Source organism: Oryx dammah, unplaced genomic scaffold (genome assembly GCF_014754425.2).
Source record: "Oryx dammah isolate SB20612 unplaced genomic scaffold, SCBI_Odam_1.1 HiC_scaffold_19, whole genome shotgun sequence".
Classification (NCBI taxonomy): Eukaryota; Metazoa; Chordata; class Mammalia; order Artiodactyla; family Bovidae; genus Oryx; species Oryx dammah.
Genome location: NW_024070203.1, coordinates 56747432 through 56761755, shown reverse-complemented (window position 1 = coordinate 56761755; position 14324 = coordinate 56747432). Strand labels below are relative to the sequence as shown.

At 43.9% G+C, this 14324-nt stretch overlaps 1 protein-coding gene across 1 annotated transcript; it reads left to right on the top strand.

The window, feature by feature from the left end:
- Nucleotides 1–5045: 5045 nt before the first annotated feature.
- On the top strand, nt 5046–13755 carry CCN3 (cellular communication network factor 3). Its single transcript, XM_040262008.1, has 5 exons — nt 5046–5287; nt 5412–5637; nt 6918–7172; nt 8717–8931; nt 12224–13755. Exons 1-5 carry the CDS (start codon nt 5177–5179, stop codon nt 12482–12484), a joined length of 1068 nt encoding a protein of 355 aa, XP_040117942.1. The 5' UTR covers nt 5046–5176; the 3' UTR covers nt 12485–13755.
- The last annotated feature ends 569 nt before the right edge of the window (nt 13756–14324 follow it).

The following is a 14324-nucleotide window of genomic DNA, read 5'->3' as shown; positions in this document are numbered from 1 at the left end:
CTCACTTGGCCATGGGCATTTGTGGGCTAGACCCACCATAACCCATTGGGAGCACCCCTGAGGTGTGGCTAACACACCCGCCCTATGTATATGCCTTTGTTTCTGACACCAGTTTCTGGTCTAAAGGACTCCAGTCCATGAAGCAGAATGGTTTTCAGTGTAGCCAACTGTCATAAGCCATACAGAAGTCACACGGAAAGGATGGCTGGTGGCCACTTTCTTCGGCTGAGGGCAGGGAAGGGCACTACTGGTGCCAGTGGGCTGGGAATGTGGAATGCACATCGGCAGACTTGATAGACTCCACTCCAGTTCAAGATACTTAAAATAATGATTTGATTCCCCCAAAGCTCATTTCCCTAGAAGGAGGTCACTGAGCAGTGTGAGAAAGAAACTTATCTCTCAAATTCCTCTGTAATTTCTAGTATGACTTTTTGTTTTTTAAACCTTTAGATTTGGGTTTTTAAACTAATAAATGCATTAAAAATAAAATTTAAAAATGTGGGCAATAAGATGTTTCCAAAGGGGATAACACTAAACATTATATATTTAATATTTTGCCTCTCATCACTGTTCCTTCTCTGCCCCTCATTGTTTCTGAAAAAGCAAGAAGTCAAGAGAGTTGGCAGAAAAACAAGAGGGTGTGGCTGAAATTAGCCATATAATTGAATACCATGTAGGGCTGGCTTGCCTAACATATACTCGGAATTACCTTGTGTTCTACCAAGTCTCCAAGGCCCCAGAAAAGGGATCTATGAAGCAAATTCAGAAAAGAGCAACAAAATTTTTAACAAGCTGCGAGGCTGACTTATGAGGCACAATATGGGACCTAAGTATCATGTGGGTGGGCTTAACAATTCACTTAACGCAGCAAATGTCTGTGAGCTCACAGAGAACATGATCACTGAGGAAAGGGGAGAGATGGAGCTGTGCTGTGGGTGACAACAGTCCCAGCTTTTTATTGGTTTCATTTTTAATATGGGATTCTGCGCTTTATATTTCTCTTGCCTGCTACAGAAACCAGTGCCAATATATTTTACATCTTTTAATCATAATGGAAAAGATAAAACAACAACAATGTAAGCCTTTATAAAATGTAGGAAGTTCTCTATATGTATTCTCTAAATGTAGGAGCACTGACTGATAAGCCATAAAAATAAAAATCCATTAACAGAGAAGGAAAAATGAGTCTCTGGTGCCACATCTGGGATAAGGGAAAGAGAGGAGAGAAAGAAATGAAAGAGGAAAAGTGAAATAAACACAGTACTTGCACCTTCTAACCCAGTGGAGTTGCCATCTTGGTTGGCTGCCAAGATTTATGGGAAGTGTTTATTACAGTTTCTCCTAACTTCCCCAGGGGCTTCCCTGGTAGCTCGCATGGTAAAGAACCTGTCTGCAATGCAGAAGACCCAGGTTTCATCCCTGGGTCAGGCAGATCCCCTGGAGAAGGAAATGGCAACCTACTCTAGTATTCTTGCCTGGAGAATTCCATGGACAGAGGAGCCTGGGCTAAAGTCCATGGTGTCACAAAGAGTCAGAAACGACTGACCAACTCACACTTTCACTTTAACTTCCCCAGACAACTCAGCTGACACACGGTTTATTTCAAACAAGGGATCACCAGCGTGTGTGCCATCCTTTAGACTCTGAGTGCCCAGAAAGACTAAGAAAAAGTGCGTGTCAGGGGCAGATGGGTGATGATTGATAAGACCGACACAGCCTCTGCTGCTGCCAAGAAACAAACGGCCTCCACCTCTTCCTTACCTCCTCATATGCAAAACACTGACAAAAGACAAAACTTTAAGTGAGGCTAGCAGTGTCTCAAAAGGTCCTAAGCCAACTGATCATGTACCTGTCCCTGAAGTAGATGCTGGGGATATTATGGAGAATATGACCTTCTCCCTGTCCTCAAAGGCTCTCAGGCAGGAGAGGGAGATAGCTGCAGAAACAGGCACATCAGTATTATTTGATAAGTTAAGAGATGTAAGAGAAAAGCAAGAGATGCAGGGCCTTCAGAGATGATGAAATCTCCCAGAAAGGAGGAGTCCAGAGATGTTATTCTGAAGGTGGCTACACAGAACCTGACATGTCATCAGATGGACCCGCTTTCAATTGCCAGTTGTTTTCATGCAGCGGTCCTTAACCAGGAGCATCTATCTCCTGCATCTATGTCTGTATCTAGGAGACTACAGACTGGACGTTCCTTCTCTGGTGATAGGGTCATAATGTAAGCAATTAGGGAAGACTTAAGGGTGACACTTTTCTTAAATGTTAGAAGCTGGTCCGCAGTGGGACAGACTGAAAAGCTGACACGAAGAGAAGGAAATTTTAGATAGAAGGATGGAGTCCTCATAGCTCTGAGGCCTTGATCTTAGTTGTCTCTGAGGTTTAGCAGCACCGTTTCCATGTCGTTTTTATGTGAAATACCACAGGCTCTGCCTCATAAATTTGTCTTTCTGAAACTAGCTCGTTTGGTTTTTATCACCTGCAGCAATCAAGAGACATGAACTGTAGCACACATTAGCAATGACTTGACATCTTCCTTGTCCTACAGTTACATTTCTCTTCGCAACCTCCCCCTTTCCAAGAAGAGTCAGCCCAATCTTAGCGCTGCCAATTTCTCCTTGTTTTGTCAATTCATACATTGAAAATTTAGCCAGTATTCCTGCCTCCTGGTTGGTGTACTCCTGCTTGTTCCATATCAAGTTTTCCCAAAGCCAGTTCCCATTTCCAAGTATTCAATACATTGAAATGCTGTCTACCAAGAGCCTTCACCAGAAAATCCAACTTGAGTGAGTTGAGGGTGGGGTCCAAGAATCTATATTTTTCATATACAATGGAATATTACTCAGCCATAAAAATAATGAAATCACGCCATGTGTAGCAACATGGATGCACCTAGAGATCATTGTATTAAGTGAAGCAAGCCAGACAACAAGACAGGTGTCATATGATATTGTTTAAATGTGGACGCTAAAAAAAAAAAAAGATATGAATGAACGTATATGCAAAGCAGAGACTCACAGACACAGAAAACAAACTTATGGTTACCAAAGAGGAAAGGGGGTGGGGGATGGATAAATGAGGAGGCTAGGATTAACGTATATACACTATACGTATAAAACAAATAAACAACAAAGACCTACTGTATAACACAAGCAACTATACTTAATATCTTGTGATAACCTATAAGGGAAAAGAATATGAAAGATAATATATATACACACACATATATATAAATATAATGTATATATAAATACATATAAATATATACATACATATGGCTGAATCACTTTGTTGTACACTTGACGCTATCACAACAGGGTAAACTGACTATACTTCAATTTTTAAAAATCATTATAAACAAAAATATACCTCTTTCAAAATACACCCTGGTTAACTGTGATGTACAGCCACGTGGAAGCATCGGTATGCCAGATGACTCATGAGGCCCATCAACTTGAAGAGTGTACTGAGTGTCCCCGACGTGTCACAAATTAATGGTGCAGCCTCTCACCAAGCTTTCCTAATCAGTCTGCATTTCCTCAAAGAAAGCGAAATTCATGGAGGCTCCGAAGTAGGTAATAGCAGTCTTAAGCTGTCCAGAGAATTACTCTGAAGGGTCTGGGGATGGTTTCATCCTGGGAGGTAGGTGTGGCAGGGGCAGACCTGGCCCCTTACACAAGCTCCCTTTGATTTCCTTCATGCTGGAGATGGATGATGTGGAGGAAATTTGCTTCCTTTCAAAGCCTAAAGTTCCATCACAAGCCAGTATAATTTTCCTGAAAAGTGGCTTTCCAACAGGGCTGCCCCAAGGGAGGTGGACACAGTGATCCCAGAGGCAGCAGCAAAGCTGAAATACAGGACAGAGATTTTTTTGAAAGCCGTCCAGCACTGTTACCTTCGGAGCAAACTGTTCTTTCTCCTGAGAGATGACAAGAGTTTCCCAGCAGTCATTTTTTGAATTTTTTGAAAGTAGGTGCCAGGTGGAAGAAGGATTTGATGTGCTGGAATGCCAGCTCAGGAAAGGAAGTACTTTTCCCAGTCCTTCCTTAATTTGCTGAGGTTTTGACAGGGCCTGAGCTCAAGCCATCTTAAACACCCTCAGAGGCTCTTACATTCTGACAGGTGCCCTTTCATGGGGGGCATCGTACCACAGGTGTTTGAAGGTTTTTCTCTACAAGAAAGGACATTTTTTATGTACCTCAGGCTCTCATATTTTCATTCCATTATGTTTTACTTGTATTTCTACCAAACCTGCAGATTGGGGGGTTTAAGAATCAGCAGGTTGAAATGATTAGAGTCAAAAGAACTCTACCTTGGGACTTCCGTAGTGGTCCGGTGACTAACTCTCTGGGGCTGGGGCTTTGAACCCTGGTCCCCGTGAACTAGATCCCACATGCCACAATGTAAGATACCCCAAGCTGCACCAATGATCTGTTACAGCCAAACAAATAAAAATTAAAAACAACAACAAAAACTTTGCCTTTTGGCCAGTAGCATCCCCCCATCCTAACTTTAAGACTTCTACTTTCTACCCCCACCCCCCAACTACTTTCTCCCTTCTCTGTTTCCCCTTTCCTCCCTCCCCCACTCCCCAGCTCTCCACACTCAGAGCGAGCGTGCCCTAAACAGTGACAAACCTGCATGTGCTTCCTTTATGACTAAACTCCTGGGCCTCTCGCCAACCCCCCACAGATGGTCGCAAACATCAGACACCCTTTAAGGGAGCCCCACGTTTGCAACCCGGCTGGGAACGGCCAGGCGGAGAAGCGTGATGGGGAGTGGCGGTGTCTTAGTCCTGGGGGAAGGCGCAGCAGCTTCCAGGAGGAAACGGGCGTTTCCTTCCCACGCGCTCGGCGAGCTCTGGGTCCTGGCCCCGGGCCTCCACCCAGCCCCGCCCGGAGCTCTGGGAAAAGCCAGTCGCCACACACAGGCACACGCAGGCCCCAGGGCCGCGCCCAAAGGAGAGCGGCACCCACAGCCAATTGCTATGGCAACCCCGGGGTTCGTTCCATTCCCCACCCCGCCGGTCCCCCCGCCTCCTGCCTGAGCTGCAGCCAACCGGCTTGTGCGCGTCCCAGGAGCGCGCTATAAAACCTGCGCTGTGGCGCTGGCCCCGGGCGAGCCCGACCTGGAGCGGGGCGAGCGGAGCCAATCTCCGACCTGGAAAAGGCCTATGAGAGCGACAGGGGAAAGCTTGAACATGCAGGGTGCGCAGAGCCCGAGTCTCGGTCTGCCCAAGCAGTACCTCTGCCTGGCTTTCCTGCTCCTCCATCTCCTGGGACAGGTGAGTGGCGCACTCACCAGGTGCCTCTGGTTACTTTCTGAGCAAAGCCCCTGCTCGATCTCTGGCTCACTCGGCTTTCCAGCATCCCTGAGAAGTTTCTCCTTCTGGTGTTTCCCGCCCTCAGGTCGCTGCGGCTGAGCGTTGCCCCGCTTCGTGCCCGGCCACGTGCCCCCCAAAGCCGCCGACCTGCGCCCCCGGGGTGAGAGCGGTGCTGGACGACTGCTCCTGCTGCCTCGTGTGCGCTCGCCAGCGCGGCGAGAGCTGCTCGGTGCTGCTGCCATGCGAGGAGAGCCGCGGCCTCTTCTGCGACCGCAGAGCGGACCCCAGCGCCCAGACTGGCATCTGCATGGGTAAACCTGCCCCCACCCCGCCACCTGATCTCCTGTCTCTCGATAGCGGAGCTGTCCCCTCTTTCCTCTCCTCTTCCCTTTGTTCCCAGAGGGTGGTGCGCAAATACTCATAGTGATGCCCTAGTTGATGTTTATGGAGCGCCTGTGCCAGGGATGGTCTGGGGTCGCGTGGGGTTTGGAGGAGAGCCAGAAGCTGGAAGGAAACCTGCCCTCCCGTGGAGGTGAGAAGCGTTGGTCACTTGCCTCCCTAGAGAAGAATCCAAATAAACTGGGAGCAGAGCAGAGTTAAGGGCCAGTGAAGTCATTTCCTATCCACGTTTCCAGGGGACACTTGGGGGGTGATGGAAACTTGGGCTTACTCACAGGCTCAGAGTTCCCCCAATTGTAGCCATTCAGGTTTGTTTTCACACCTGTAATTGTCCCATTTGAGCCAAAGCAGCCCCTACTCTCCTGGGACCTATGGAACCCCTGTATGAGTTGTGAGTAAAATCAAGCTGGTGAAACTCAACCAGTCGGTTTCCCACCTGGTGTACCATTTAGTTGGAGGCTGTCCCCACCTCCCTGGATGAGGGGGCTTGGGATAGTCTTTTAGCTTCTTTTCTAAACTAGCGATGATATATTGCACTGGGATGCCAAAGAATCTGAAGCCCTTCCCAGTTTGCCCAGTTAACCTGTTTGGAGACTGAAGAGCTCTGTTTTTCTTTTAAATTCTGAGCTCCTGGAATAGGAGAATCTAAGGAGTTCTTGCAAAACGACCTTTTCATTGGGAGCAAAAGCTGTGTGACCTTGGGAGTGTCACTTCATGGTCTGGCCCCTCTTCCTTCATCCGTAACATGAATGGCAGGACTGGGTGCTCTTGAGTGTCTCTTCTTCCTCTGGGAAGCTCCATGAGGACATCTCTCTACTGGTGACAGATCAGCAACCAGATGCCTTCAACTAGAGAAAGAATGAATGGGGTTTGGAACATGTGCTGTGCATCTTCTATAGCTTCTCCAGTGCATCCTGTTCTTTTTTTTTTCTCTCTCTCTCCCCTTCCCTCTCTGCTCTTCTTCCCCAAGACTCTTCACCACTCCATTAATAATCACTGTAGCCCGCCAAGCTCCTCTGTCCATGGGATTTCCCAGGCAATAGTACCGGAGTGGGGTAGCCATTTCCTTCTCCAGGGGACCTTCCCAACCCAGGGATCGAACTCAGATCTCCTGCATTGCAGGCAGGTGTTTTACTGTCTGAGCCACCAGGGAAGCCTCTTCCCTCTCTGCTCTTCTTCCTCATGATTCTAGCGGTAGAAGGAGACAACTGTGTGTTCGATGGAGTCATCTACCAGAGTGGGGAGACCTTCCAGCCAAGTTGCAAATACCAGTGCGCCTGCCAAGATGGACAGGTTGGCTGTGTGCCCCGCTGTGAAGAGGACTTGCTACTGCCCCAGCCCGACTGCCCAGCTCCCAGAAAAGTTAAAGTGCCGGGGGAGTGCTGCGAAAAGTGGATCTGTGACACCAAAGAGATGGGGCCATTGGGGGGCCTCCAGACCCTTCCAGGTGAGAAATTCCACATAGCTGAATTTAACAGTCCCAGCACGGGAGGACATGCAGGCAGGAAGGACGTGTGCTCTTTGGGATTTGCAGTGAGAAACCAGCTTCAGTTTCTGGCCATTCATTCGTGGAGTCCAGCTGGCCCACGGAGATTAGACACAGCACGTGTGGGAATCCCAGCCAAGTTATGGAAGTATGCGCACAGTCTCTCCTGAAGAAGAGTCGTGTTCAGTGGTTCTTTTGAGTCATAGGAGTGATTTTTGTAGTCTTGTTACATGACTACTATTTATATTTTAGTCTATCTCACTTAACCCTTATTAACCTTGCAAAGGTATGTTTTGGCAACTTTATGCAAAACACACAATTGATATAGCTTCTATATTTATGGCAAGAGTCAATTTATGTGAGTCACTCAGTCATGTCCAACTCTTTGCAGCCCCATGGACTGTAGCTCTCCAGGCTCCTCTGTCCATGGAATTCTCCAGCCAAGACTATGGGAGCGGTTATCCAGTCCCTTCCCCAGGGGATCTTCCTGACCCAGGGACTGAACCCAGGTTTCCAACATTGCAGGAAGATTTTTTATCATATGAGCCAATGGGGAAGGCTATCAATTCAAAGGGAATGCCTTTTAGGTCATTTGCAAAGGGTCTGGTGATAGCTCTTTCTTTTCTGGATTCTGTCAACTACCTATGCACTCTTAAGACTATCTCCCCTAAGGAATGCCATCCCCGGACAAGTGTCACAGAGAAATGCCACCTTTCTAGATGCCGCAGGAAGGATCAAGTGACACTTTAGGATCTTCGTTTGCTTTTCCTTTTGTTTTGGCTCTTAAAGGAAATGACCTTTTTTTTTTTTTTCCAAAAGAAGAGCAGAAATTCAAGATCCAGTAGAGAATATTTTAAAAGCCATTAGTCAGCCAGATTATTTACACTGGCAGGACACAGAACTTACAGTCTTTCTGAAGTGAGGAATTATCAGCCATGGCTTACAGATAGGAAAATTGCCATGTAAAGGAGGAGATGTGCCCAGCATATTAAGTATTGAGACTGACCTGTCTGAAAGTGACTGTATCCCACAACCCAGACAACCAGTTGCACCTCCCTAAGGCAGAGTTTTACTTTCATCGCTGTTTTGAGTTGGTTGGTTCTACTTTCTCATCCAATTACAGTTTTTGACTGATCATCTTTCTAGACAAAAATCACATGTTGAAATCATGTGATTTCCGTACAGTTTATGGAATGGTTGTTGATGCTATACGGTGCTATATTCTTAAAACTACTAAGCTTCTCAAAGACAGGTTCTCCTAAAGTTCTCATGAACAAATGGGACAGTCATTCCACAAAGATTTCTTGAAGGTCAACTGTGTGCTAGGCATTGTGCTACCTGTTTGGGGCTTATAAATACAGAGTTCCAGGTCTGTCCCCTGAAAGCCCCTGAGATGAGCAGGTACCTGATTGGATGAGATGCTTTTTCTAATAATGGTTGAAAGGACCACTCTGCCACCCCCATGTTTCACTCAGTAGTGCTCTCTTTATTCCAAAATCCCATAGCCTACAGGCCAGAGGCCGCTCTAGGAGTTGCAGCCTCGGACTCCAGTATCAACTGCATCGAACAGACCACAGAGTGGAGTGCATGTTCCAAGAGCTGTGGCATGGGTCTTTCCACCCGAGTTACCAACAGGAATCCTCATTGTGAAATGGTGAAGCAGACCCGGCTCTGCATGGTGCGGCCCTGTGACCAAGAGCACAGGCAGCCGACAGACAAGGTACAAGCCTGGGGGAAGCCTCCCGTGACAGAGGAGGTGGCTTTGCTCATTCGGCCCTGTGCCTTAGCAAGTCTCTGTGATGTCAGTTGACTCTGCAGTCAGCTCCAGTAGAAGATAGAGGAGTTTACCTTTTTTTTTTTTTTTCTCTTTAATGTATTGAAATATCCTAAGCAACTCACAGCAGGTAAAGTGGGCGAGGTCAGGAACATCCCAGTGGTCCAGTGGTTAAGACTCCATGCTTCCATTACAGGGGGCACAGATTCAATCCCGGGTCAGGAACTAAGATCTACATGCCACGTGGTGCCAACAAAAAAAAAGAAAAAAAGAGGGAGAGGTTGGACAACTCCAGTACTGTCCCCAATTGAGAAAAGTCTGGCAAATCTCATTTCATGCTGGAAAAACACAGTTACTCAATGATCCAGCATGCTTGATTTTAGAAAGGTCATTTCTGAGCCCAGTTGTCTTCACCCTTTAGGTTTAGTCTGAAAGGAGCAACAGAGTAGGGACCACATCTGCCTTCCAAATCCCTCCGTCCTCCACATCCTACCTGGAACGTACTGTGTGCTTGATAAACAACTGTGGATGAATAAATGAATGGGTGTCTGGGAATTATTTTCAGTCTTTCAAAAAGCCTAGTGCCACCAGTACATTTTCCAGGAAGAGGTGATTTGTGCCAAATAAAATAGCACATTGTTTTCCTTTTTTGCTGGAATGATATCAACTCAGTGTGTTAATGCTGAGCAGAAGGCATGCAGTTCAGAAGCTCTGATTGGTTCCTGATGACATCACATCCTTGTTAGCAGAACCCGAGATCAGATAAATGCAATACTCAAATCAAACTAGTTGATGGACCCTTGTACAAACCTAAAGCCAAAATAAAGCAGTCCCTAGCAATGAAAGATTTACATATCTCTCCACTGAGGCAATATCATCTCATGCTTAAGAGCGCAACTCTGGAGCCAGACAGCCTGACTTTAAATCCTGGCTTCTCATATGAGCTAGCTGTGGGACTTGGGTGATTTTCTTAACCTTTAAGCCTCAGTTCCTTCCCTTACATAACAGAGACATTAACAGTAGCTACAGTTCCTTACTCAGAGTTGTCATGAAGATTAAATTCCATGAATTTGCAAAGTGCTGGGCATAGATTGTTGCCCTGGCGCTCAGATGCTCAGTTGAATCTGACTCTTTGCGACCCATGGACTGTAGCCCACTGGGTTCCTCTGTCCTTGGGATTGTCTAAGAATACTGGAGTGGGTTGCCATTTCCTCCTCTAGGGAATCTTCCCTACCCAGGGATCAAACCCTGGGGCTGTTACATCTCCTGCATTGCAGGCGGACTCTTTACCACTAGCACCACCTGGGAAGCATAGATTACTGTATTAATATACATATCATTACTTGATATTAACCATTATTTCTGTTATTGGTAAAATAAGAGTCTCTAGTGGTTGCATTGTTATATGGCTACTTAACTCTCTGACTTTTTAAGATCCATTCTAACTTTATGCTTCTTCTACCAGTTTAGAAAGAACACCTAGAAACACCTTCCTCTGTTTCTGTCCCTTCATCTCTCTCTCTCTCTCACTTACTCAAAAGTCTGGCAAATCTCATTTCATGCTGGAAAAACACGGTTACTCAATGATCCAGCATGCTTGATTTTAGAAAGATCATTTCTGAGCCCAGTTGTCTTTACCCTTTAGGTTTAGTCTGAAAGGAGCAACAGAGTAAGGACCACACCTGCCTTACTTACTCACTTACTCACACACACACACAGATGTTGCAGACCTTGTGCCTTTCGGTTTATATTGGCAGAAACATACACTAAGTATTAAATATCAACAAAGAAAAAGCAAGAGCCTTTAAGTACTGTCAAGAATATAGTACTTTATTACATAAGGCTTTTCCGTGCCATGGCTTTAACATTTTGCTTTTACTGCTGTTTATTTTTCCAGAATTTATATTTTTTTCTTATAGAAAATATAATCTTGTACCCAGTTTAATATTAGGAGATATTATATTTAAGATATTTATTTATAGTATATGTATATATTTCATTAGAAGTCTAGAAATGTGCTCAGAATCTAGGGAAATGCTAGCCCAGTAATCATTACTTCTTTGTCACTGAAAGATTCTTAAATATGAAACAGTGCTTCTGTAAGTGTGGTCCCCAGACCAGCAGCATCATCTAAGAACTTTTTAGAATTTCAAATTATGGCGATCCACATCAGATCTACTGAATAAAAACCCTGGGTTTAAGACCCAACAATGTGTGTTTTAGCAATGTGTGTTTAGTACATTTTCATGTACTCTTAAAGCTTTAGAGTTACTGATTTCAGAGAATTCCAAGTCTCATCACTCCACAGTCTATGGACTGTGCCTAAAAAGGTGAAAAGCAGTGGAGAATTGTGACAAATTAGGCAAAGAAATCTAGGTGGGAAATTAACATATAATCAGTGTCTTACTGCATTATCAGTATTGGGGTTCTTCATCAGTAATTACTAATGGAATGTTGGATAAATTCCCTACTTACCGTGCCTTCATGGAAAATAACCTTAAATCCCACTGTCTTAGACTTTTCTGAGGTCACAGTGTAATATCAGCAGAAAAAATGAGCTTTGTGTCAGACAAATTCAGTTACTAGTTGTCTTCTGATCACTTCAGCCTTCTGAAACTCCATTTACTCATCTATAAAACTTGGACAACTGCTCTTTACATGAATAATTGCTCCTTGTATGAGTGAATGTTGCTAATAAGGTTAAGTGAGTTAATGTCTGAAAAATTTGAAACATTAATAGGCTTCCAGTGATGCCATATTTATTCCATTTCTCTTTATAACACCTAAAGAATGTATTGGATGAAAACTAATGCTAGTTTTCTTATGATGGCTTGAAAAAGAAACTTTCTTTATCATGCATATGCTTTCACCCTCATGCTTATGTCGCTTGGTCAAAAGATGGTTATAGACAATTAGGCACGGTTTCCACATTCTAGGTAGGAATGCAGACCAATACAGGAAGCAGTTAAGAATTGTACTATCTGAAGGGCAAAGAATTTCCCAGAATCTCTTGGTTTATGTATCGTGGCCCAGAACTTTGTCACAAGCTCCCAGGTATTCTGGGGGAAACAATACTTGTAGTGGAGCACATTGTTAGAACAAAATTAACATTCTGTTAGCAAAGAAGAAAGAGCAACAGATATTGGGTAGGCAACTAGCAAGTTATTCCATATGCCTAGATGGGTCCCTCAGGGGAAAGATGGCCATTTCACGCATCATTCCTTTTCTTCTTTCTTAGAAAGGAAAAAAGTGTCTCCGTAGCATCAAGTCACTCAAAGCCATCCACCTGCAGTTTGAGAACTGCACGAGCCTGCACACCTACAAGCCCAGGTTCTGTGGGATCTGTAGTGATGGCCGATGCTGCACTCCCCACAACACCAAAACCATCCAGGTGGAGTTCCAGTGCTCCCCAGGGCAGATCCTCAAGAAGCCAGTGATGGCCATCGGGACCTGCACCTGTCACAACAACTGTCCTCACAGCAACTCGTCTTTCCTCTAAGACTTAAAGCCAAACACCAGCAGAGGGAAGATGTAACATGTCCCTTGAGAAGCTCACCTACAGAGGCAAACTGCAGCCACCCACCATCAAATGATTATAAGGAAAATTATGAAGAATTATTATCCTCCTCGGAGTCTCATGTATTTTCTGTGGTCATACGAGGTCAGTTATATCTGTCTTTTTTTTTTCATGAAGGATATGATTAACTGTAAACCTGGAATCAAGGTAAGCTCAGGAGAATACTTAGGAATGACTTTTTCTTTTACATGTTTACTACTCACATTTACTACACATTTACTACATGTGAAAACTTCTATAAATTTCAGAAATCAGATACACATCTGTGTAAACAGTATCACATTGTGCTCATTTTGTTATACACTTGTGAAATTTCAAGAAAAGGTCACTGTAGTGAATGACATAGTGAAGTCCAAGGTTATACTGAGAGTATTGTCATATAAGTATTTCACCAAAGATTGAGGATTGACCTAGGGGTTCTCTGTGGAGCCCTCTTTTTCAGTGACTCAACTCTCAACTTTAAATTCTGAGATCTGATGAAACATATAGTTCTCCAACGTGAAATCTGTTTTCTGTGTACATGGGAAACAAGCTATATCTACGAAAATGGAAGCTTATTAATTAAGTGCACTGGTGTCATAAACTGGCTCCATTTCAGACAAGTTGACTCCTTTCCGAAAGAAAGAAGCTAAACAGAAAATTACCCTTATACAGAGATGACCAGCCTCTCTCAGCCCTCAGACATTTGTATGTGTCTGGAGGTTCCTGGGGATCACTAATTTTTTAATTCAGAAGAAGCAGAACACATCAGCAGGGTTCCTCTTACCTGACCAATGAATAAACTGAGGCCCAAAGCACCTGATCACAACTTTTGATAACTTTCAAATATGCTGGTAGTGGAATTTTGAAAAAGAAAAACAAAATCGACATGACTGCAGTGGTGAAATACCACAAACTCCATGGGGGTTCGGAATTATTGTGCAGATGCCCCAAACTTATCCTTGGGTCTTAGTTAGGCAAACTCATGAACAAGATATATGCATCTACATATGTTTATCTAACTTGTCAGGCTATAAGATAGACTGCAAACTTAAATGTATACATTCTTCTATTGTCACCCTATGTGTTCAACTTTTCTCCTTTAAAGTATTTATATAAATATAAATTATACATTTTTAAAAATATTCTTTTTTACTTTCGCTACCTGTTGGACATTACTAAATAAACATTATCTTATCAAAGTGTGACTCTGCTATTAGTTTTGTGCTTCTGAGTTATTTATTGAGAGTATAAGTTAAATTAAAATTTACCAGTTAAATCAGATAACAAGTGACAGCATTCATTGAGAGCAAAGTAGATACTTTTAGATGAACTTAAAATTTCTGATCAGAAGGAAAACAAAAGACCATTATTAATTTGGTGATCTCTGTTACCAAGGCCTTAGATATTCTCCACTCTTTTTACTCAATCCAGTATCTAGAACCCTGATATTTTTTTCTGGACAGCCTTCGAGATACCTCCATATATTAAAAATTGAACTTGTGGTTGGACCAAACAAAACTCACCTTACTGTCTTCCTTATCTAGTTAAAGTACCCCCCACCCCATTCTCTCAATTAGCCAACTTAAATTGCCAAGAGTATCTTCTTTTTTAAATTGAAGTATAGCTGATTTACAACATTATCCTAGTTTTAGTGTACAAAGAGTGATTCTATATTTTTATAGTTTATACTCCATTTACAGTTGTTATGACATATTGGCTACATCCCCTGTGCTATACAATGTATCCTTTTATCTTGTTTATTTTATACATAATAGTTTGG